The 26,557-nt window shown below is 34.5% G+C and overlaps 2 protein-coding genes across 5 annotated transcripts in view; one reads left to right on the top strand and one right to left on the bottom strand.

Annotated features, from left to right (window-relative positions):
• Positions 1-26,557, top strand: part of LOC125682069 (uncharacterized) — a 67,866-nt gene that overhangs the window by 12,834 nt on the left and 28,475 nt on the right. Inside the window, exons 1-2 of one of the 3 annotated variants that reach the window (XM_048922458.2) lie at positions 22,821-22,886; positions 23,170-23,302. The exons of 1 other annotated variant lie outside the window; for it this stretch is intronic. The gene's annotated coding sequence lies outside the window, so the exon portion shown is untranslated. Of the gene's footprint in view, positions 1-22,820; positions 22,887-23,169; positions 23,303-26,557 lie in introns of those variants that run through there. One more of the 3 variants, XM_048922457.2, reaches the window with a different exon arrangement.
• On the bottom strand, positions 1,043-26,557 carry LOC125682072 (LIM/homeobox protein Lhx9-like). 2 transcript variants are annotated; one of them, XM_048922461.2, is made up of 7 exons: positions 26,540-26,557; positions 22,467-22,595; positions 21,667-22,321; positions 20,737-20,942; positions 14,757-15,109; positions 3,850-4,070; positions 1,043-2,965 (listed from the first exon to the last, which is right to left on the bottom strand). In XM_048922461.2, the coding sequence occupies exons 3-7, from the start codon at positions 21,814-21,816 to the stop codon at positions 2,660-2,662; spliced, it is 1,236 nt and encodes a 411-aa protein (XP_048778418.1). In that variant the 5' UTR covers positions 21,817-22,321; positions 22,467-22,595; positions 26,540-26,557; the 3' UTR covers positions 1,043-2,659. The 2 variants fall into 2 exon arrangements, with proteins under 2 accessions (XP_048778418.1, XP_056009846.1); XM_056153871.1 differs by lacking the exon at positions 26,540-26,557 and adding an exon at positions 24,626-24,775.

The raw sequence follows: 26,557 nt of genomic DNA, 5'->3' as shown, positions 1-26,557 counted from the left end.
CTCTAGTCAGGTTACTTTGTGAAAGGTGAATATAACGAACAGTGATCAATCTCATAACTCCTATAAGCAATACAAAACAGAGAGCTGGGCAAACACGAACCCCTGGATATTCCAGACGTGGGATCAGGTGCCTAGGAGTAACCATCCCCTGTCGACCTGTCACACCCGCCGTGAGCCCTATATCTCGATCAGGTAAACAGAGTTATCCGTAGTCAAAATCAGTGTGTTGAACGGCCTAACAATCGGCATGAAACATGTCAGACAGTATTTGACCTAATGATAGATTGAATTGGCAAACTAGATGGTTATAACGACCATAGAATTTGCGAAATGCTGATTTTAAACAAGACCGTTGGATCCCCTGCACCATCAACTTGTTTGTCAGTAGCCTGCTTCGATTTAAAAACTGACCTTACGCAGAACAAACTCTCGCGTATCGAATCAGTTGAAACATGTAAACACCATATGCAGGGGATAATGAAATATTGCTACATAAATATGGGAAGTTGACGATGGAGAAGTTGAAATCATCCCGTTTGACATAAAGTCGAGTTGTTAGTTTGCCGTTAATATCTACTTTCAATAAAATATTTAAGTATGAAGCAGAAGTGGACGACTCTGTGGTGTCTTTTATTGTGAAAAACTTCATAAAGTTTTGAGGCTAAAATTATGCACCAATATCGTAGTTATATATATATCCTTCAATGTAGGTGGACAATCCAGGCAGAGACTAGTTTTGAAAAATTGTATACGATATGTCTGAAATTATACACCAATATCGTAGCTACATTCTATTACAGCCAATGTCAACTTGTAACCTTATTTAAACTTTTATTTGACATTTTCAATTCACCAAAACAATGTACGCTGCAGACAACAGACCTAATCAGTATGATACCCGCCCTCAACAAATGCACAGCACGAAAAAAAAAAAAACCCGTCTTACAATTTCCCTCTTTTAAAGTCCAAAAATGAATTAATAAATAAATAGAATTTATTGATTTTGATAATGAAGTAAATAAAACAACAACAACACAGTTACTCTTTTAAATACATTTTATTTTTACAATACAAAATAAAAATATATTTGCACTTAAACTGAGAATCAAACAATGGAGTTTGTCCTGGTTAAATAATTTTGAAATATCATAACAAGACGACAAACTTGAAGAACATGGTTCTTAAAAATTCACATGAGAAAAAGTGCGGAAACACTTCAGCGCGATGGCGCCGCTGACATATAGGTACTGTAAATCGCTAACCACTTTAATTGTATCTACATATAAACGTATAATGATTTATACCAAATAACAGCCGAACAACAGCATTATTGCGTACACATCGGCGATGTTGCGTAAGGTACGATTCTGTTTACTTTATGAATGAAAAAACAAACATCCGGACAAAATTGATAACAATTATTTTCGTTGTAGTCCATTTGAAAGAAAACAACGACCAATAACAAAATACCTGACATTTTCAGCAATTACACAGAAAGGATATCATTTTTAGTTTGATTAAAATATTTTTTTTATGTTTAATGATATGTCTGTAGTTCCGACAATATTCGATTCCGGTGCAGGTGAAGAGGAGCGCACGTGGCACCTTCGTTTCTGACGTCTGCTTCAAATGTAACAATTAGCATTTTGTGTTCATGCTACAAGCGTTCGAAATGGATGGCATGCGTATGAACTTTGTTTTTGCAAGTGTTCAACATGGCGAAAAGGTTGAAACGTCTTGTCTGGGTGTAAGATGAGATTAAACCAAGACATTCACACATCAGAAGGAGATTTTTTGATGTTCGAAAATATTTTACTTACTTTATTTGATCTTTATCAAATCTGTGAACAGGTGGGTATTGATACGAAACGGATTTTCTGTTAAATACATTAACGGTGCTAATTGGAATGGAATCCAGCACCACATTTACGTTTTCTATATATCGGATGTGTTATATAATAATTTCAAGCTGCTTACACCATGTGGCAGAGGATATTGCACGAGATGGACCTTTCTCCAAAGACTGCAGGCAAATATTTCATGCATGGGAATCTGATCTCATTAAAACAACAAACATAGATCAATGTCTGAGTATCAATAGTTTCCTGGTAACAAAAACAACGGACTGACAACATTAGTCGCTGCGCAGGCGCGTGAAACACGTAACATGTGCTTATAATAAAGACACTACATCGTCAGCAATATATCTACTGAAAACAAGGCTGTACGTTATGATTTACTTCGTGTTAACACCCCAGACTTGACACCTGAGAAAATATATCTATACAGTGCAGATTAGAGACATATTATTCGTTTGAATCGATGATATTTCTATGGTCTCCAGGTGCGAGAATATATCTTGAGAGTTTGTTCCTCTCTTAGTTCTCGTCAATGAGTAGCCTCCACTCAAGGATATCAATCTCACCCTCTTTTGACGTATCGGTATTCAAAAAAGAAAAAAAAAGAAACTTCAATGACAAGTGTTTGTTTTTCATCCCATTGCTATTTGATATCCAAGAAGGATCAGGATCTTCATTTTTCCCCTCTGATCACGTGACCAAGTTGTGTAATTACAATAAAAGATACATTTCATTAGAGAACAATACAGGAGCACTTGTCTATACTTCACACCAATACACCAAGTGACACGGAAAATCTCTCAGCTAAGCGAGTTTATTGAATTAGTAAATAAGTCTGATAGACTACTGCTTGAGTGGTCCGACTCCATGTGATTGCTGTGAAGATCAGATAAAGATGGCGTAGAGCTAATGTCCGACATGGCGTCGGGCGATTGGCTGTCATCAAGCTCCGTCAACTCGGAGATTGATTGGTCGTCTTTTATTTTGTCATCATCTTGGCTGACGGATGACTGGTCATTTGATTGGCTACCCCCCTGGTTCGGTTTGTCAGAGTCACTCTTTAACATATTTCTTCTGTATTTCGCTCTCGCATTTTGAAACCACACCTGAAACAAACATGTTGATATCCATTGTTGTTATTGCATACTTGATAAACTTATTGTTAACTATACAAGGATTACATACATGTAATCCGATTATTTAAAAAAGAAAAAGAAAGAAACATGATGTGTCCGTTAAACAGTATACCCCGAAAGTTCAATTGTAGCAAATATGACCTAAACTTAATAACCTTGACCTTTATCATTTACATAGCTTTGGACTTAACCTTTTCAGTTAACTCAACTATGAAGTCTTTCTTATGTTGTATACTTCAAAACATTATGACTGTTGTAGACAAATATGGACAAAGAAACTGACAGACATAGAAAGAAAATAATATATCCTCCCTTGATAATCATATATTAATAGGGGTTTATTTACTATAAAATCAGTACAACGCTACAAAAATGAAAGCCAAGTTTCTGATATTTGAAAAATGTAGAAAAAGACTAAAATTTGATGCAATTACAGTAATACTAGGTTTTCCTAGAGAAGATGAAGCCATCAATCTAATAATATTGCTAGTCAAAAGGTATATATTCCAAAAGAAAAATGAAAAATTACTTTTTCAGAATGTAGTCAGTACTTGAAAACATCTTATAAATTTGAAGAAAAAATGTATAAATAAAAGAACGAAGCTGATGTGTTCAAAACAAGATGGTTGAACTGGAGATGTTTATTTGAAGATACAATTTCACGTATGTAATAATCTATCAATAGTCTGTTGCCATATTTTCCATCCATGGTGTGCATGTGTGTATGTGAGTGATTGTTTGTATGTCTGAAATTGAAATAAAAAATTTAAAAAGTTTCTTGATTTTTTAAACAATACATAGTGCACATAATCAGCAGAGTCCAATTGTGTATTCATATCACATCGATATTGTACCTGTAAAACTCTTTTGGAAAGCCCGGTCTTTTGGGCGAGCTGTTTCAGGTCTTTGGCGTCGGGATTATGGTTAAGAGCGAAGTAAGATTTCATGGTACGCAACTGGTGATGTTTGAATGATGTCCGGACTCTTTTTTGTCGCGGGGGCGGCTGTGATCCGTATCCACCATCTTGTCTCATAAGATCGCCCCCTCTATCCGGACCGTCCCCATGTCCAAGACCTGCAAGGATTTAACTAATATCAGACTGCAGTAATTTGATATTAACGAATTTTAACAGGCACTAGTTTTAAATAAATTCAAATTTCAAAACACTACAACTTGTTCTGAACATGCGAAAACTTTTGAAGTGGCTGTCCAACTTTGATGTATCATGCAATGTGAAATTATAGATCTGTACCAATTAACAACAAATCAGCGACTTTTCATGACAATTTCACAATTTAATACAAAATCTTTCTACACCTGGATGTCTTCACATATAATTATCGGTTCCCAATGAAACAAGACGATTTTAGAAGAGAAGATTCCTAATTAAAATTAACAAGAAAAAATCTTGTTTTATTTTGGCCGTAATTCGTAGTATGGATTTGCTTATTAAATTGTTACCATATCACTAATTGTTCACACTTTCAGAAAAGGGCCACGTTCGCATAATTGATAATGATACAATGACATTTGCCACGGAATATGAAACATCGATTATCGGCTGAGAGTGGCGAAAGAAACAGTCATTCGGGGATAAGAAATAATGGTCATTACGACAAGCTTCTGAAAGACACAGACCATTCGTTGGTCAGCGTCACAGCGGTGACAATGATATCTCCTGACATGATCTGACGGCAAGACAGTTTCCGTGATAAGCGACGGAACGCTTGTGATAGACAGGCGGCGAAATAATGAAGTGACTAGTAATTTCTTTACAGCTTGTAAGACGACAATCCTGCATCTAAAGCACACATAAAAGCCGGGTGAAATTACGACCACGAGCATCCTTTTGTTTTGTAGAAAGACAAGCATACAATGTGACCTCCCACAAACTTTCTAATACCAGACAACTTAGAAAGCGATAAAAGATACCATAAAATTCATTAAACTTGGTGAGGAACACTCTGCCGTGAAAAAAGTTATGTATCCCTCTCCGATCCGCATAATTTATCGTGTGCAATCTTTTGGGGGTCTCGTAAAATGATTGAAATATATTTGGTTTCGATAACAAAAGCTAAAACAATAACAGGCACCTGTTGTGGATGTTCTGTCAACTGCCAACAACTGTCCATCAAGCCTAAACACGACAAGAAGTAAATACAAATCAGCAAAAGATTCTACACCTAACATCCGATGCAAAAAACCAAAAACCATTTTCAATCTGTATGCAATGCTGCAACCGATTTTTCAAACTCAACTTGCAAAAACTACACTGTTTATTCTAAATAAAGAGTCAGTCAGCCACATGTCAAATAAAGTTTATCTTTGATTATAAATATTGAAATCAATTCCTTGTTACTTGTCACATGGTTTCTCGGCACTCGTATCAATCATTCAGACATTATCCAGAGCTGTTCGGATTTATCTGCGTGCGCCGTTATCGACTCTGCTTTTTATAACACCTATTTAATACGATACGATATTGTAGAAACATACTCTACACTGCAAATAAATGTTCAAGACAAGTTGATACTAGAAATTTACTTTCATATATTTTATATTCATTACTCTAAGTAAATCGCATTTCTGCAGTAAATGCAATTTTACATCAAATCTACGTTTTAAACACCAGAAATTGGTCATGCATGTATGTGTTGTGTGGAAATTAAAAATTGATAAATAGTATGACTATTTGATATTTTTTTTTTTATAAATCTAAATACAGTAGTTAGAACAATTAACATTAAAGCATGTTAAAAAGTTTATCTGAGGAACGAATAGTTTAACCACGAAACATTGATTGCTAATGACTGTGCGCGTTTTGCTTGTAGATTCTGTTTTCTCTCAACATCTGGTAAAATTTCCAACTTGACATTTTCATGTCTGATCAAGATGGTCATAAATCAGTCGCTTGTTATCTAAGTCACGGAAAAGGGAAAAAATATTTACGACTCGAGGAGTAATGTTCAAAATTTATATACACTGAAACCATAACCGAATTGCGAACAAATTATTGTTCTATACGAAATAAACCCCGTCTTGAAAGAAACGTTTTCTGAAATATATTCTCATATAATTGTATACGAGAGTATTTTTTGGAGTTAAATGTTTTCCGTGTGTCTTTTGTAGTAAGTTATGCCATGAAGTATGAGAAACACAATGATAGGTAGCACACGGTACAAACACATCCATCTCTTAAACCGGAAGTATGATTCTATCTTTAAACACCATCGTCAATAAGAATTAAATAACTCGTTGGATATATATAGATAATTCAATTCATTAGAAGTGTTTGCTAAAGATAAATATCATAATTCGTGCGTTACCGTCTGTACCCGAAAAATAAGGCTGTCTTATCGATTTCAATAACAAAAAATCCCGATTGAAATAAACAAAAGGGTGTCGAATTTTAATTATTTCATTCATTGATCAAACATGCGTTTACACATAGAACTTCATTTTTAACTATTTCAATGATGCGTCGATTGTTTCTTTCTGTTTTCATGAAAGGAAGTACAATGATAAAATACAACGTTAGAATGTAAACACCATGAAGGAGGCCAGAGGATTAAAATCTCTTTTGTTCAAAATTTGATATTTCTGTTCCATTCCCAAATCTTTCCAACCTGTAGACAAACATACGAAGAACTCTTGAAAACCAGTCCGGAAAAAGCAAATATTTGACAACAGTTCGGAAAACATTTGTCGAAAATCAGAGTAAATTCATCGTTGAAATTCAAACACATCTACTTAAAAACACAACGGACAACCATTTTTTCGATATTATTTTAAAATTAGAGAGGGCTTACGTGTAATTTAATATTTTTAACCGAGTTTTGAAAGTAACTGATTAATTTATGAACCCCTCACGGTTGTCTTTGAAGATTTTTTAAAAGAATTAATTGATAATGACATTTCTGAAAACGTGGCCGACTTCAAACTTCAGCTGCTAACGTCTCTCTATTTATTTTTCATAGATTCTCTTCTACATCTCTGTTGGTTTTTTTTTTTTTTTTTTTTTTTTTTTTTTGGTCTCAAATAAGACATTTAATTTAATCTTTTTTCCTTCCAAATCTTTCTCATCTAAAGCTTTCAGTTTTTGCCGGAAACGTACATGTACAACTAGTAAAATGTTTCTTTCCGGGGTAAAGATTATGGGGAAAAATAGCAAAACTTGATCTGAGAAAAGATCTTGAGGAGGGAGGCGCGAATATTTTTTATTCCCGAAGACGAAATATATCCATGTCAAGAAAACGAAGCGGCAAACTTGAAAGGCTTTCCGGAAGTAGATTAAAATTTAGATACCAGTAAGGATCCGGAACTTATCGTTGTCGAGTGGATTTCCACTAGTGGCCACTCTCCTACTACTTATATTAGTCACGACTTTTTCATTCATAAAACTATGTGCATTAAGAAACCATCCTACATCACTTTATCAAATAAAGCCTTTCCTTTCACAGTACATTAAAGATCAACAGGATTAGGGAGCCCGTGAAGACTATCAGGTGATTTGATGAGTGTTGTTCGTCCACGGTCCCCCAATTTACCGACTACCATTCAATTGCCGACTAGAAAAAACACTTGTTAAAGGTGTCAATTTCCTAATTCATGTTAGACAACTCTAGTTTTCCTTCCTGTTTCTAAATATAAAGATGTTTTTAACAAAGTTTTCCTTCGTAAGGAAAGCTTTATTATACATGTATCGTGCCGGGCATAGAATTAAAACGTTAGTGATAGAAGTTGATCCATTTATCAACCTGGTCAACATACCAAAGTTTTTTCATTAAGAGTTCTAAAAATTAAGCAGAATTTTTAAAATGCTATGGAAAGACCCTAGCCTAGTGCCAACATAAATTTTTATTACAAAGATATTTAAAAGCTAGTCAAAGCCAAATCTGAAAGGTATTCCAAAGTTTTTAAATACACGTGTCATGCAGTATAAATTGGCAGTAAATGCATGTTAAAATTTACAAAATGACAAGAATAGTTGTTGTAAATGTTACATGTACTGCCACCGAATAAAACAAGTATTTTCTCCTCTTACTATTTCAATATCTTTTTTAAAAGAGGAACATATCAGTATTGTAACTTGGATGCAGCCGTTCTAGAGAGGAAGTCGATTTAGAATTAGCAAATCAAATGTCATGATGGCCATAGCATACCAATTTATTATTATTATTATTATTTACATGTATAGCAACCATTTTTCTAAACCGCAAAAACAACAATTGTACCAAATATGGCGACTGGGATGCAGCCGATTAAAAGATGCCAACAGCTGACGGTGGTGATATATATCTATATCTAGATCTCAGACACACAAATGCATATCCATCTATATATCCATCCATCCATATACATTTATATAAAATATATTCCCGACTAGTTTCTGTAATTGTTCAGGATTCATTATTATACATGGAGGAGACAGTGGTAATTGCTCCTGAAGAATTACAGAAATTATACTCAAGTATACTTAATCAGCTCTCTGATAATTGATTTATCCAGGCGAGCTAAACATTTACATGAGTGAGAGAGAGAGAGAGAGAGAGAGAGAGAGAGAGAGAGAGAGAGAGAGAGAGAGAGAGAGAGATTATTGACTCTGGTTTTGTTTTTCTTCCACAGGTTATCGTGCTAGGTTAAGTATCACTGGTTTTATATTATTGTCTTAAGATACTTTATCGCTCAAGCTTGATGTTTATAGGGAGGTCGCGTGGGTCACATTTCTGCTGGCTAGATGTGATAGCGGGTGTTGGAGTCAGTGACAGGACTTATCGCATTTCAAAGGACTACAGACATATCTCACATACTTTTCTTGAGTATGCATCCAAACCCTGGATTCTTATAAATAAGTATCAGTTTTAACAGGTTAAACAATAAATAATGTTCTAAATAAACTTTGATTTGTACGCTATGTCCAAAAAACACATAGATGTATACATATATAGATCTGCATATGTAGTTTTTATAAATAATTGAGATCTTTCTTGGTTTAAACTTTTGAGAATCAGAAAACAATATCCTTATAATTTAGAAAAAGAATGGCAAATTAATTGATGACGATCAATGTTTTTAAAAATACTATTTTAGATTTCAGTAAATAAAATTGTTCTTTTCTCCACTAAGTGAAGTTCCCCGACATTGATTGTTCTTTTCTCCACTAAGTGAAGTTCCCCGACATTGGTTTTGTGAAGCTTCCCGTCGATGCGCACATACTTACTTTAATTTTTTTAACAACTTTGTCCCATCCCACAGGCAAGGTTAATTCCCAAATATCTCGAGAATTAGCGAAGCCTACGCCAAACGTTTTGTCAAAGACGGCATCCAGACGGTTGCAACGAGACCAAAAGGGTCGCGCTAATGAAAGGAAGTCAAGAGGGAGGGACGCGAGTAATTTGTAATGAAAATTAGTTCGCTTTACTTTAATTGAAAGCAGAGGAATATAATAAATAGATAAAACAAATCCCAAGAAAGAAAATCCACATAAAAATTCAACATCAAGAAATCACAGGAACGGACCTATGTCTTTGAAACTTGTTAGAAATACGGAATTCAAAGAAGCGGGAAATAATTCTGTGAGCCTTACAAATGTGCGTTCCTTTATATTGTTAGTTATACAGAAAAATATGGTTAACTTATTTGGTTATCATTATTATAACATCGAGGCGACAACTGTATTTGGGTATTAGTTGGTGATAACTTCGTCACAGGTTTACATAACGCAAGGCACCGGTTTGGAAAGATTTCTATAAATATTCCGCCAAGATGAACATGAAAGAAAAAGATGTTCAAATAACAAAAATCGTCTTTCTCAAGTAGAGTGACGAATTCCTTGAGAGCTACCTGCCACTTTAAAACGTCGGGGATCAAACTTTTCCATCAAAAAGAAAGGAAAGTCTTGCGGCGATTTTGACATCCTTAGAGGTTTTCGCCTCAAGTAACATTCGATCAACTCTTGATAAAGTTTTCAAAGACTGGACATATCCTCGGGTCTTTTCACGGCAAAAATGTCAAATAATGCTCTATTGTTTCCTCACAAAGGGGTATTTGCTAAAGTGTCCAAGCTTGTTTGGGACCCCGACTGAGTAATCCAGGGTTCAAGTGACTTGGAATTTATCACGTGATTGGTACATAGTGGGGATGATCGTACTATGGCGAGCATCGTAACAAAAGACAGGGTTTTAATGGACAATGGAAATTTTAAAAACTGTTATTAACATGTACGCAAGATAATAATGTCTGGTTTGAATGCTCTTGGCAAAGCTGGATTTAAATACACATGTACGATGAAAACAAACAGTTGTTTGAAATAAAAGTGGAAGCAGAAAATTTTGTTATAAAATTTCTTCGTAGGTATTAAGTTAAAATAATTTCGGTAAAGTCTTGAATAAAAAAATATGTAATCTGAATCATGGAATCGAATTTCAGGGAGAAAACAGTGTTTGACCGGGTCATGGCTTCTATAATATCAAAATGAGTGAGTTTGGCATGGCAATTGTAATCCTTAATTCATTATAGAGAAACAGGGAAATATTTGGTATTGATTAATCTGCAGTTTACTGATTCATTAACAAAGGCCCATATTGCAGTTCGCACGTTTTTGGTTTGGAAACAAGATAAGGCAAGGGGTGTAGCTGCCCCTGCCTACATTTATTTCTGTCAATTAATCTCGTGCCAAGCATACAATTAAAATTTTATCAAGATTTTCTTCGGATAAAAGATAAAGAATGTTTATATGTGATACCCCATCCACAAAACTACATATTGTGAATTTCTCACACAATAAATCTTTACCAAATTTATTATTTTGGAGACAAAAATTATACATTACTAAAAGGTTTTAATCCAAAATAAATATTACATAAAAATTGGGTGAAAAACCAGGAATTGATTTTCAGAATATAGTAGAATTATTTAATTGTAATATTTTTAAAGTGTTTATTTTTTGGGGAAATAAAACATTCGTTAGTATCTCCAATATCTGAGAAAGTAGACAATGCTAGCTGTACGGAGAAGGTGCAGTGTAAATTGTTCGACGATACAAATTAGTGGTAAATTGCCTGAGAGCAAACGGCCAAACACTGGAAGAAATTTTTCTCAATATTTTCCAAATTTTAAAATCCATAAAATGATTTATACTCATGCATACCACTCATTGAGTTTTAGATTGTCCAATGTAGTATTGTTCTCATTGTTCAAACACTCCGCAATGTTTATACAAATAATTCAATTCTCCCAATTGTCACAAAAGAGGCAAATCAAAGATGCCAAATATTTTCCAATACAACGACAGACGGATTACTTTGATATCATTATGAACTCAAACATTCAATTTCGTTTTCTTCCAAAACAAGCTAATATCAATTTATTTTCTTCTCACACATAATCACTGTAATCAAACCACGATCGCCATGTTGGATTTCATTCGACGATTCGAATGAAAATCTTGGTCATGTCAACTCTTGTTAATAATAGTCAATTTCCTGTGTCTTGTGGTCAAAATTAAGAGTTTCCTGTAGAGGAATGTCGTGAACAAATTGCCACTTCCATTTGCATTAACTACAGTATACAACGAACAAATGTTAGATTTTTTTTTTCGAATGCATTCTTTGTAGAATATCTAATATATTATTTTTTAGCTTAATCTTGATCCTTTCAATAGTAAACAAAAATTCAAATAAGGAGCAAAATAAATAGGGAATTAGGGTTGAATTAACAACAGAGCAAAAACAATGTGCTTTAAGAGGCAATTCGGACGCCGCCTTCTTCACTGGTGGCCGTATTATTTTGGCGATCCAAAGCAAGGGCGTGAGATTTGTTTGACACGAGAGATGAGTTTTGTGCCTTGATGCGTTTTGCAGATTTTCTGTCTAAGCATGATTGACAAAAAACCCACTCATGACAGAAGAACCGCGAAAGAAGTTTCATTTAATGTTGTTTTTTCCCTTCTAAAATTAATGTTAGGAGTACACCCAATGCTGACTACAGAATCATTTCCATATTGTAAAAAAAATCTAATTTCTTTTGAAACAGCATCTTATTTTTATAATGTGCTTTTGAATGAGTTTTTTCCCTCTTCTTTCTTTTGATACACATTAACAATACACGTATACTTGCTTTTCAGTTTTATAATATTTCGATCAAAAAAGTCAACTTTGAAATAATATTTTTATAGTCAAACGTAAATAATTTAATCAGCTGTAAAGGACGACAAAATGAAGTGTGAGTATTATAAATAGGGGGTCGTTATCAGCTGCGGAAAGTTTGATAGCATTTGCCGTCGTACCACTGTGGTTATAGAGCAGCATATGTTTTATTGTAAAGGAGAGAACGATAAGGTATCTAAGAAGAAAATTATTTGCAATGCATAATTCAATTATTTATCAGAGTGTTTACGACAAGTTTATAAAAGGGTCAAAACCTCAATTATGCAATTTAATATCTTAATGTCTCACGGATTTTCCATGCAGCATCGCATATTTTAGCGACACGTTTCTAATACTGAAACCAAGTGGTGAAAGATCGCAGTTATGGTTTTTCATCTATGACTTCTGCAAAACACTACATGCATTCCTGCAAATATTTCAATCTGCACTGACTGAAGATATTTTTACAAAACAAACAAAAAGCATTTTGCCGACCGCAGACAGATTAAGACTCTGGTGGGATTTTCTATCAACCTTACCAGGAATTACACAAGTAGATTTATGGGTGTATATAATTTACGTCAAAGACGACATCAAGTTTACAAATCCTGTCTTTAAAATAGACAAAAGTGTACATGTATTTATAATCTATGTCAAAATAGAAAGAACAAATCCCGTGTTAAATGCATTTCTATTTAAGAAAGTCTTTGTCCTGCGGCCCGAGAGGAAAGTTTGTGATTTGATGGGAACACAGGAAGATTTTTTTATAACTTCATTTAAAGTGTCAAGTAAAAAATCTTTTTTTATGACTACCATCATTTCGGAACTGATTTTGGTGTGGTCTATATTTCATAATTAAACTGCAAATGAATGACAATTGCAATCGTGAGCTCAACAAGTTGAATGATTACGAAATGTTTCATTTTTTATGGCGAAGGCCCCTTCAGATTGCGTTTGACGGGCGGGAGATAGCGTTTTAACCGTGTCAGTTGTTCGGTCTGGAAAACTTAAGTGCCATTATTAATTATCGAACATGATTATATTGTTGTTAGATAAGTTGAAGAGATATGAAATGAGGGCGATAAATCAGTTCTTAACTACACTCTCTAAATTCACGCTGGGTGTCGGTGCAGTACGCTGGAAAGATTTCACAGCTAATTTCACGTGCACCGTTTTTGAAAAGGGATAAGGATCTTTTCTTATTTCCCTCACAAACTTACCCCTAGGATTGCAGGACAAAAGGCTTTGTTAAACAGAAATGCATTTGACATGATATCTATTTGGTGCTGCACTTAAATTGCTGTACTTCGGATTTTTCGCTAGTCTACACGTGTAATTCGGACGATTAAAAATGTAGGAAAACGGACACTTCTCGGTTTTTTAGTGTGAACACCCCCGTTTCCTAACGCAACCTCCGATGTGAATTTCGTCACTGAAACGTGATAATATTCGTTGTAAATTCTTTGAAACGACTGTAGTGCTGAATCACAGCTGGATTGTTCCTAGTGAAGTAACACAGTATAGGCACACAGTAGAGGCGACCCGATACCCCCAGGACCAATTTTTGGTCTTTTTTTATTTTGAGGTGCGAGCAAGCAAAACAAAGAAACAGCATGATGGACGCTATCTTACAAATAGGTTGATGAAGGCTTTAACCTTTTCCAAAAGGAATTTGCCCGATTGGTATACGGGTCCCCGAATGAAAGAAAATACTTCAATCGGAAAGAAGTATGCCAAAAGCAAAACGTTACTGAGAGGACGAGGGAAGAATTACATCTGTCATATAAAATCTAAATTGGAATTGCTAAGGATTTCTGTAGATAGCAAGACATGACTGGTTTCAACAAATACTTCAAGAACATAAAAAAAATCTGCCAGAAACCTAGAACAACAATTTACCCTAAAGCAAAAGTCACAAGCTAAGCTATAAATATGCTGAAAAGAATGAATCATTCATCATAAGCTGAAAGTTTCAGTCGAGCTTTCAGCTTGGTCATCATACCACATCACTCATGAAAACCTTAATGTCCCGTCCACCAGACGGCGCTATTTGCCGGATTCACTGGATACTTTAAGATTGGAATTGTAAATATTTGGCCTGACCATCGACATTGTTGTCCGTCATAACATATTTAAATCTTTTCTGACAGGTTCGTATTTGCATTCTAAATAGTTCGTCGGCGTTTCGTCTTAGGCTTTTCTGGTCGGTGCTACTTGCACAAATAGTCCCTGAATACAAATCTCTCCTTAAACAACACTTTGTACACACGAATCACGAGTAAAACAAAAACGGGCCTGCTGCTCCATACCGATCGTATTGATTTTAGTTTTTCTGTTTATTTTGTAAATGATTTTAAAGTTGTGGACACAACATATCTTTACTCCCCTAGCTTAAATGTATTCTCAGTAATAAACTAGGAAAATCTAATAACCCACAGAGAGAAGTAACAATGAAATCAATCTATCCCCACAGACACATCTAGGAAAGCTGAAATACTCTCAGTGTTTAGCTGTTATTTGTAACAACCCTTACAGGATCTCAAAACAACGTTAGAACCTGCTCAAGGCACCCGCATTTGAAACTTCTTGCATCAAAAGAAAAAAAATCCCTTACCCATGCCCGGCGGGCAGCCATCATGATCAATGATGTGATTCTTCCTTTTTCTGGGTCGCCCCTTTTGTACCGCTGTTCCGACTCCATTGTAAAACGGAAGATGTCCGCCATTGGGACACGGCATTGCTGGATGCATTCGTGAAAAATAGTCACCTTGGAAAATGATTTCGTAGTCATTTCTACAATATATTAAATCGTCCTGCATCCCGAACTGATCACCCGTTGTGAGGGTCTTATTGCACGATGCACACGTAAAACAACTGATGTGAAACACTAAGTCTTTTGCGCGCATGACAAGTTCATTCGCCGTGATTCCCTGATGACATCTTGAGCACCGCTTGACAGCGTATCTTCTGAAAACCAAAAAAAAACAAAAGATGAAAAAAAAAGTCTCTAAAATTGTTTGTTTGTATCATGCAGATTTACAAATTTAACACACTCATTTCTAATACTAGATTTATCATAGAAATATATTCTTTGATTTCAAAATAAAACCCCAAACTATCGTGATTGTGCGATACTTTAATCTACACTGTATTCATTGGGAAATTAGCACGCATAATTAACTCTTATAACATAAAACATTCACCACAATATTCGATAAAACACCCATGTCTAGCGTAATGTGACATGCCATATGCATGTTAAAAAGAACTTTCTTCAAAATATGAAACTTTTCAGCATTTTTGGCTCATTATTAAGCAAAAAAGAAAGTTCCAAAAACTTTCGTGGAACAGAACTTTGTTAATACGTATTCGCGTCATGGATCAAAGCACCTAATGTTCTCAGAAGTTGTCTGATAATAAGTTTTTTGGCTTCTATGACATTAATCAGTCAAACATGGTGGATCACGATCAAACGAGAGTTTACGAGATCTTTTCGCAATGATATTCCATATGGGCAGACCATATACCGCCAGGTGCGCAAAATTTCATCTGCTCGTAAAATTCGTGCACTTTCATTGTTTTCAAGCGCATTTCACGATCATATTGTTTGTATATAAAACTGCAGAAACACATAAAACAGCGATGATTTTGTGTTTTAAGAAAATGCTGGAATATCTGCATTTTGTCTCAATATTCTTTTTTCCCTCGAGTCGGTTCTTAAATTTGCATGCCAATTTATTGTACTATATCTTTTTCTCATCTTTAAAACCTTGAAATCTTTTTTCCTTCCTTGGTTTTCCAATGGGCGCGAGTTAACTGTTTATCAAAAGTACTACAAATATACATTTAAGTACTTGGTTATACATTGTAATGTTTTTATCGTATTTAGATGAATAAATGCAAGTATACTGAGGGAGCATCCACGATGCTGTCACATCTGTGCCGGTTTGGCACGCATGAATCAAGGCTATATTGTGCAATTATTTACGGAATGGTTTTTTAGTGTACGAAAATACCCGGATGATAATGCGAAGACATTATGGTTCCATGACCACACGCGCAATCTAAACAAACAGCAGTTCAAATGCAACACATAAAGGATAACCGCGGGTTAATGTGATTACTTACAGAAATCGGCCGAGACATCGAGTGCGTCTTCGGCGCGGACGGGTTCACTGGGGACATTTTATGTAATCTTAATGGTTTGACCACCAGTCATAAAGAGGTAAAAATGACGAAATGAAGAGCTACCTTAATATTAATCAACAATGTTAATTTTAAATCATTAGAGTTCATACTATCACGTGTTGCGCATGCCATATACACATGCACCGTTTTGTCAAGCGTTCGTCCGTCTGCTGTCTTCGAAAGTCACAATAAACCACTTGCTAGCGACATACATGTTCCTTGAAAATAAAAATTAGTGATGTATTTTTGAAATTGGGGATGGAGCACTCGATGCATGTGCGGGACACTAGGGATCGAACCCAGGATGCGACTGACTTGATTCTTTACAATAGGAAGCGACCGTTTCCTTCGTCTTTAGCGATCAGAAACGCAGGTACAATGTCAAGGACGGTGATCACATGATAAAGAATCGTCACTGGTATATGGTGATAGGCGCCTAGTATAGATCAACATGACGACTCTTTATGAGTAAAATATATTCAAAAGAATATAAAACTCCAAACAACCAAACTAATTGTTGAGATGGGCACATTACAGTGGTGGATCCAGGATGTCACCAAAGGTGACAGTGGTTTAATAGGTTACTTGACAAGCAATTTAAAAAAAGGGTAAGAATATTTCAATTGTTGGAAAATGAAAAATTAATAGAAAGGACCCCCCGACCCCCTCCCCTTTCCTCCTCCGCTAATGCAAAAAAAAAAAAAAATGAAAAAAAAGAAGAAATAATAATAATAATAAATAAACGGACTTAATAATCACTTAACAATTCTGATGCTCGAAATAGCCCCTCATCACACACAAGCTAAATGTTCAAAGAAAAGAACTTTTAAGTGGTTAGTTAGAATTATTTCAGAAGTCAAAGCGCCATTTCAAAGAAATGTAAATCACAATTATATATATATATATATATATATATATATATATATATATATATATATATATACACGATGTTAATGTGAAAGGCATTTCATAATACTGATAATATGAATAATGTCAGCCTACAAATTCAATATCTGAATACATTTTACTAAAATATATAATACCTAGGCCTGTGATACTAATCAAATTTCACATACAAACTGCGTGGATAAACCATTTTGATATGATTTTTTTTTTTTTTTTTTTTTTTTACATATGCACGTAGAATCAATCATTTTAATGCAATTCAACCATTGACGATAATTCAGATAAAGAGTTAATTAAATTGGAATCTCTGCTTCAACACATTAATTTAATGCACATGAATCAGAATTTATGAATGATATGTTATATGTTTCATTAAAAGATTTTTTATAATGAAATTTCTTCTAAAAAATTAATTATTCGTGGGAAACTTTCAGAAATGAATGGACGTTATTATCAAGTTATAGTATGGATATTTCAGCAAAATTATAGCAGAAACATACACATGCAATATATATTCCACAAAATATGAATACCGCTGTTATACTTAATAATATATCAGTCAAAAGCATATTTCATATTGAACTAAATCATTAATTTTTTTTATTAAATCCATGCATTGAAAAATACGATATGAAAATGTTATTGTTTGCATTTAGATTTAGAATACATAGCCTATTACAGTACATGATAGCGCAGTTACAATCTCTTCGATAAACCGGAGGACCTACCGCTGTTCAATTTGTGAAAGCAATTACCCTCACAGCCAATAAATAAGATAATATCAAATTATGATGCACTATATACCGCGTGATAGCAAACAATACACGATTAAGCTTATTTCATTAGAGATTGACTCTCGAATTTCTCACTAAATTTATACTTGTCTGATATAGTATTTATTTAGTTTTGTGTTGGATTAATTTATGATTAATTGATGTTTTTGTATTTTGATAAAACTTTAATTCACCTATGACGTTTAAAGTGACTTGCATTCCAAATTGAAGTTGACGCGTCACATGAGGGGGGAAAGATTCTTTAATTATATAAATCAAATTACAACTCTAATGTCAACAATAATTCAAAATTTTGGTTTTCAATGTTGAAATATCGGTTTTTATCTAGCCCTGTGGCAGACAAATTGCGCTGTAGTAAAATTGACTTGATTCTTCTCGCTTTTCACATTAAGAAACACCTACAAATATTTTGATAATCATTACATTACAAATTGTCATATGTATGAACTTCATCGGACGATGTACTGTGTAAAGTTTAACTTTAAACTCATGAACCCCCAAAAAGGACAATAACTTTTAAATTACGTTGAAAAATAAAATATCACATGATGAACAAAACACTTAGATACGAAAAATCAGAAATGGCAAAAATATGACGTATTGGAAAGTGGAATTTGCACTGAGTGTCGGCAATGGCATTTTGATACAGATATTGAAAATCTGCAAAATCAATTGTCTTCGATTGCACCTAGGTCATCCTAGTGCAGATGTGATAGAATCTCCAAACCATCGAAATTGTATGAAAAATTGAAATCAAGCGGAGTAAAAATGTAGGGAATAATCATATGCTTTCCAAGAAGTGGCGACGTTTGACCAATCAGAGATCGAGCTTTGCGTCATTGAATCTTGCATATTTCCATTTCATATTGTTTTTGCATCTGGCTTTATTTCAACAACAGAATTTGACCCCGGTATTTTCAGGGCCTGAATCAACATTCCATGTAAATCGAGCTTTCACTTTCATTTTAAAAACCTCATTGAAAATATAAATGCAAATAGTACATGTACTTTGCGCCTTAAATCTGGTGTGAATTAAAGATTTTTGAATGAAAGACGACATGAAATACAAATATATTGATAACATAAACCATTCCCTAACGTCCAGCTTCAACAAATAGTTGGAAAAAAAAACCTTTTATATCATGAGTTCTTAAATTCGTTTTTATTTTTTGTCTTTCACATCTAAAAAAAATCTACATTTAGTCGCATTGCAAGATGGTTACACAACACAATGCAACTTGTCTTATCGAAAGAGAAACAAAACTCGACACCCCAGTTTAAAGAAAAAAACAAAAAAAAAGAAGAAAATACCCCCTTCACACAGCCTAAACACACGGGATAGAGACATTGCATTTCAGACCACCTATGCAATGTTTGATCTCAACTAAGAGGTCCGTGTTAGTTCACGGAGGTGTTAAACGCCTTGGAGAAACCTGATCTCTCAAGACTTATAAAATTATGAACCGATAAACGGACATTATCTAACGTACAAAAATTCGCCCCGTATAGAAATGGAAGTCATGGGGTGCAGGTTTTGAAAACTTGACGAGACTCCCGTGTGCCGCAGTAGTATTATTACGCCATCCGGTGGCATGGTCTTGAAGAATTTTTCTTTTCAGTCTCACACTTATTCTACCACTTTCAAAACGTCAAAGCTTCTACACACAGATGTCAATAAAGTGGAAGAATGAAAGTCAGAATATGATTCCACTCGTAGCTCGGAGTTTTAGATTTCAGACTAATGTTAGACCGCCCACCCTATTAGAAATTTTTCAAAGAAAAATTTGAGTTAAAATAAACAGGAAATTAATATCTAGAATGCCACCCAGGAAAAATTAGTTCATGTCATAATTTATTACAGTTAGAAATTATTCTCCATTTCATATTTCAGCGGAGGAAATACGATGCTTTAGCCCTCAGGATCATTGATAATCCAGGTTGTAATTGAAATTGTTAGATACTTTTTTTTTTAATTACAACCTGTAATTAATCATCATCAACTTAATGCTGTATTGAGATATTTCTCTTCCAAAAGTGTAGCAATAGTGATAGAATTCTCATTCTCTTAGTTTCTTGTTTTTAAAATGATTTTTGATAACAGTATCAAGTGTGTTTGTGAAAGAGGTTGCTTGAAACAAAAATACTCTCTTGAGTGGCTTATCGAGATTTGAGATGATTATCAAAGTAAATTTACGGTTCATTTGTTTTGTTGGCGAAAACTTTCTAAATTCGGATTGACACGAGAAAACAATGACAAACTCAACGTCAAATTATTTATCTTTCTTTCACACTTCGAATTTCGATAAAACAGGCTTCTCTTCGACAGGAAAAAGAACCTTTTCTTGAGTGTAGTAAGTCTTTTCGGATATTAGTGCAACCCTTATCGCAATTATCGCAAAATACTCCAAACGTATCTAGATGTCTGTCAAAAATATTATTATTTTAAAAACTGCATCACGCAGTGCTTGGGAGTTTAGAATTACTAAAAACACTGTGATAAGAGAGAGACAACATGAATTGCGTATTCGTTGCTCCATCGATTGTGCAAACAATTTCAACCAAATATTTCTAAGAGCTACTCAACATGATAGGAGCATAGGACAATAATTTGAAATCAATCGAAACGTTTAGTCTTATGAATTTCTGTTCTTTTTTCCCCCCTTCTTTCTGAAATACAAGATCAATACAAAAACTTCAATAATTTACCTGTAATAATCCTCTTTACAGTAAATATTTCCTTCTCGTGCAAAGCAGGTGAGTTCGGAATCCAGACCAATTTTACACTCGCAACATTTCAGGCAATGCACGTGCCACTGTTTGTCCACCGCCATTAAGTAATATCGGTCCAGAATTCTGGATCCACACCCAGCGCAAAAACTTGGGGACTCGAATTTATTCAAAACCGGCATAGTCTGAAAAATATATAGAGAATAAGAAGTATGAGCATATTGTAGTTTTGTAATGAAAGAACAAGTTTCTTTGGTAATTCGATTCAATATTTTCGATAGATCAATTTCATGAATAAAGCTACATTCTGTATACTGTCAACATTTGAAGATGATGTATGGAATCTACTAGAAAAGTTCGCAACTTTTCTGATTTTATTTGTGGAAAGGTAATTATCACTTAACCTAATCTCCTATGTCGGTAATGAAGTTAGCACTTCGTCCGCAAACTCCGGTAGTTTATTCATAACGAAACGATCGTTTGATCTAGAGACTGTTATGTCACTTGTTCCGGGGTATCAGATTGGAAAATGTTCTTTCCATATATCCCCCCCACCTATTCCTCTTAAATATATAAACAAATAAACTTTCTGGCCTATAAACTGACAGTACTTTACTTTTAGTTATATCATGAATCTAATGAAATATTTCTGATTTTGATAATTCAATGATTTCAACTGATTAAAAATCTATGTCATTTAAAGTGAGAATAGGTGTATGCATACAGCTATAAATGAAATCATACATTAAAAGACGAAGTTAGATATTAATGACTTTAAGACAAATTTTATGAAAATATAATATTTCCCCCTTTTTTTAAAATATGTATCAAATTCTTTTTACATAATCATTCCATTGAATTTCTTGACTTTCTTCATAGAACTTTAAAGAAAAGATTAAGCAGACATACCTGCATGTGGTGCTGATGTTGGTTAAGATCGAAATGTGACATTTCCCCAGAGCAGGGAGGGGGGTCCGAAAACCCATTATGGTCTGACAAAATCATATTTGTCTTCTCTACCATTCCGTAGTCCCAAATCTGAAGTTTCCTTCCCACCATAAATTGATGATGTTGCGTGCAATATTGAATCACCAGTCAAATTCGTCAGCGAGGGAATACGTCTCTACCATCTTAGTGCTAGGTTAGTTTTTTCAAGCTCTGTCCAACTTATTAAAGTCTTCACAAGATGTTTCCTCTTAATTCTGAAGATCGTTCTCTTTCCGTGCGCTTAAAAAATAATTTCGTCTGTCGCGTTTCCTTTTACTTTGAAAAAGAAGATTAGGCCGTATTTTATAAATATTTACTTACAAATTTGATCAAACAGTGAGTGATTTTCCAATGAAACCGGCATTGGAAAATCGACTAACGCAAAGTCGAGCATTGAATTATGTTCTTGCTACTCAAATCTGTTTCAGTGGTCTAATGGGAGGGGCGGAGACATGAAAATGCTCTCGCGCGGCGTGGCTGGATACATCGTTAACTTAAGCACTGCATAACGGCATCTGATTGGTCAACAACCTAGAGCATGCTGAACTCCTCACGATAGAAAAGGCGGGACTACCTCCTGAAATATATTTTTGAAATATTTTTTTTTTCTGGGAAGTTTATATAGAAAAAATGAAATGTCTCTCAATCAGATACGTTCTCTGTATGAAACAGTATTGCTTTATTGTTGAAAATCTTACTTTTTATATACACGAAGCCATTACCTTGTCAATCATGAAACATTCTCTTTATTCATATTTCTAAGGTAATCCGGATTAGAAAAAGAATAACAGCTACCCACAGACACCATGTTGAGTCTGTTCCATGTTGAGTCTGTTTTGTCTTCTTACACACTACACAAGAATTTAAACAAAAAGAACAATAAAAATACGTATTTCAATGCAAAGACGTATTTCGGTTTAACATTTTCATATATACTTTTTTTTATATATTGAGGAAAATCTAAAAGAATGAAAACAACCTATCATTTGAAATAAAATCTAGATCTCGCATCGCCTGTCGGCTTAGAATCAAGTGGGGATATCAGAAAAATGTGATGTTTCACACTTTGACAAGGAGCAAACGCATAATACCTCCATAAGAACATAAGGGGTTGGAAATGTTACAGGCCCTCTAATCCCTAGGTAAACACTTGTGTAAACTTACTGCTGTAAATAACATTGTTTACAAGAATTATGTGTACATGTATTGAAATGATATGGTCCGCATGTGTGCAGTTTATGGTAAATACAATTGAAAAGCATTCAGATTAAAAAATGATTATTGCATGATTTTTATATAAAACATGTATAAATTTTATTGGTGTGTTGGAGTGTTTTTATTTAATAACCAAAATGAAATAAGAATAAATGTGAAACAAAATATGAAATATATCTGTTATCAAACGAACACACTGGAAATATTTAGGGCATGTTGACCAGTAGGAAAGGCAGAGATGAAATAAGCAAAACGGGTTTAAAGTGGACACCAGATGATGAAAAAGGGGGCGAGGAAGACCTCAAGACACTCAGGGGAGAACCATCACTGCAGATGTGAAAAGGTATGGACAAGTTCTGGGGGAATAGAAAAGAATGCTTAGTAGTGACCAATAAAAATAGAGGAGTCTAGTGTCAGCTTAATGTGGACAGGGATTGAAGAAATCTAATTAAAGATGCGAGCGGATCTAACATCTAATTTTGATTAGATTGGGATTGAAAAGGATAAGTAAGGAGAGAGAGAGAGAGAGAGAGAGAGAGAGAGAGAGAGAGAGCACCAGCACCAAAATGACGCACATCTTGATGAAATAGAATGATGAAATAGAAAAAGATTGAAAGTATATCAATATATTTCTATCAGAAACTGCATTTCTATACAAGTGTATTATTTTTTTCACGGAAACATTAACACAAACGAGGAAAAACTGCTGTGCTTGAATGTGTGTCGGTTTCACAGACTTTTCCTCAAAAATCTATTTCCGTCATATGCAATACACGATGGAAATTAATGAACTGTCTAAATGAGGAAATTTTAGATATAATAGTTTCCTAAATATATATATCTATCTAAATGTGGTATTGTTTGTTTTAAAAACGTGTAACTTTGTGAAACATGCATAGTTTAATGACATTTAAGATTCTACATATTTTTCAAAGGTATGCTGATTTCTCGCTCAATCGAATGTTATGTACATGTACTTTCGATTTATTTTTTCTGGAATAGTGTTGATGGTATAACATGATGAATGATTAAATTTACAAACCTGTTAGAAATCGTACAATGACATGAAAGAAGAATGGCAATATGAAATGTATGGTGCATTGTTTGAATAAATCTTATCTGATAATACTAGCACCCTATACTCCAGCTCATATATCATTATCTATAACATAAATAATACACAATGGTTTAATTTACTTATCAAAAGAATGTGCGATAGCGCAAAATCAATTTTGTGTATTCTTTTTCTGTTCGGGCACCTGTCTTATGCCAGTGAACATACATATAGATGCTCTACAACAGCAATGTGATGTAATCCAATTATCAGTTTTAAATTTGATAAATGAAGGTTAACCGTTTGAACTCAGCATGTGTAACAAACAAGAGGAACACACATATAGATATACATCCCTCGTTCTAATCCCTATTTCTATTTATAAAACAATGTATTAACCAGTAACTATATGTCTATACAATTAACTCATATATACACAATCTGAACAGAAAACTGTCGACATATAATAGTATCCCATGCACAATTTGTATTCCGTGAAGAAGACTTCCAGCAAACTAAAACTTGTACTTGGAACTTTTGTATTTATTTATTCATAATTTATTTTTACTTATTCAATTATCATGAATTTGAACTAAGCATGGAATAATATACCAGTGGCATTAATGAAAATATCCTCATCAACTGATATCATAAAATTATACAATTATACACTAAAACATTTAAATCACATCCCGTTTCCTGTCTATGATGAGATACACACAATGCAATTAATACCCGTGTGACTGTGTCTATATTTAGACAAAAGTATTTACGATAACATATTCATCCGGAAGTTAAATCTTTCAATAACGAAAGTACAGTAAATTTACAGAAAATTTTCAAAGCTCCAAAACAAACGGAAAGTAAAATATGGCAGCTGCCTTAATAGGGAAAACTGATGTGGGCATTAAAGAGTTTGGAAGAGATGTCGAAGTAGCAGAAAATCCAACTGCAAAATTAATGTACTACCTGGACAGTATCTGCTACGTCCTGAACATAGAAAAAACCGAGGAGAACGTCCGAAAGCTGCGAGATTACAAGAACTACAGAAGACTGAGCAATGACGAAACAGACAAGCTGGTTTTACTTTGCGTTTTGTTCTCACCGGACGTGCTCCTCGGCAAATGCATATTCCCGGACGAGGAAATGTGTGGAATGGATATGAATAAGTTCTACGAGCTAAGCGCGGTATCGCACCGATTTCTCGTGACGGAAGAAATCATGATCGGGGGCCAAACGAGACGGGTTCAGAAGATCCTATTTTTCAGGGATATCTGGTTGGAGTGCTTTTTTCTGGAACCCATGAAGCAGTTCCAGTCCAGAATAGAGGAGATTTCCACCAAGTTGCAGGATAGATCTACCCAGCAACCTGCGCAACAGAGAGCCACCTCTGCTGGTCCAAGCCGCATCGCTTCCTCCGAGCCGAGGAGCCGACTGCAAAACACGCGTTCCCAGACGCAACCAAGAGCGTCACCTCAGCGTCCGGCCGCACAACCAACCAAGAAGGATGACGGTTGTATCATATTGTAATGTGTTGTAGACTGGAAAGCCGTGTAAATATTGTTGTATATACAGTACCAATTACAAGTGTTTAAAATACGATTTAGATAAGAAATACTAGGTTGTTGTTGGCGATAATGGTAAACAATTTACCAAGTATATAACGTTTGATTAACCAGGTTATTGGATATATACATGTACATGACAAACTCTGAGACAAATTGAATATTACGTGAATTTTTGTGCATGAATGATTTGTGATATGAGAAATTTTGATTCGTTGCAAAGTGAAAATAAAAACCAAGGACTGTGATAGACCTTGCGAAGATTTAAATTCTTCACACAACTCATAGGGCTATTCCAACACTGGGGTGTGCTCAGGCAAGGACTCTGTAGCAGACTTCAGCAGGCACCATGTAGTCACACCCTCCCTCTGATTTGTCTCACTCTACATATCTCTCGTGTCTACTTCGTTGTCTGTAACACTGGGCATGTTAACTTGTAAATACTGTTACATGTACACCATAATGACATCATTAAATGTCATTTCTAACATAAATCATACTCTTTTTTTTAACCTGTTATATGATTTTTAGTATAATAGCTATCTGATATCTTGCCAATTATGTTGTTAACATTGTCATTATTTTTATCATCATCTTTATCATTATTGATGTCGTACTTTCAGAATGTTGGTTTAAAAAAAAAAATATGATACTAGAATGCATTATAAAACGCGCATTATAATTATTTATAAGTATTTTTCTAATATTCATGATTATACACGCTTTATAGAATATATGTTGAGGTATTCCGAACTTCCATGTACATATGTGATACAATACTACGTCTAATTTGTCGGTGAATATGATGTAATGGCCAGAGAACAGCTGTACATAGTATTTGATATGATTGGTTAATTTGGCATTGTAAATAATGTCATATGGTTTTTATAGTTCAGTGATTACCTGTATATTTTTTTCATATATTTGAAAATGTGATGGAATGTAATAAAGAGTTACTTACTGGACTTCCGGTTGTGCA

The sequence above is a fragment of the Ostrea edulis genome, chromosome 2 (assembly GCF_947568905.1).
Source record: "Ostrea edulis chromosome 2, xbOstEdul1.1, whole genome shotgun sequence".
Taxonomy (NCBI): domain Eukaryota; kingdom Metazoa; phylum Mollusca; class Bivalvia; order Ostreida; family Ostreidae; genus Ostrea; species Ostrea edulis.
Note: the sequence above shows the minus strand (reverse complement) of the source record. Positions and strands in the feature narration are given on the sequence as shown.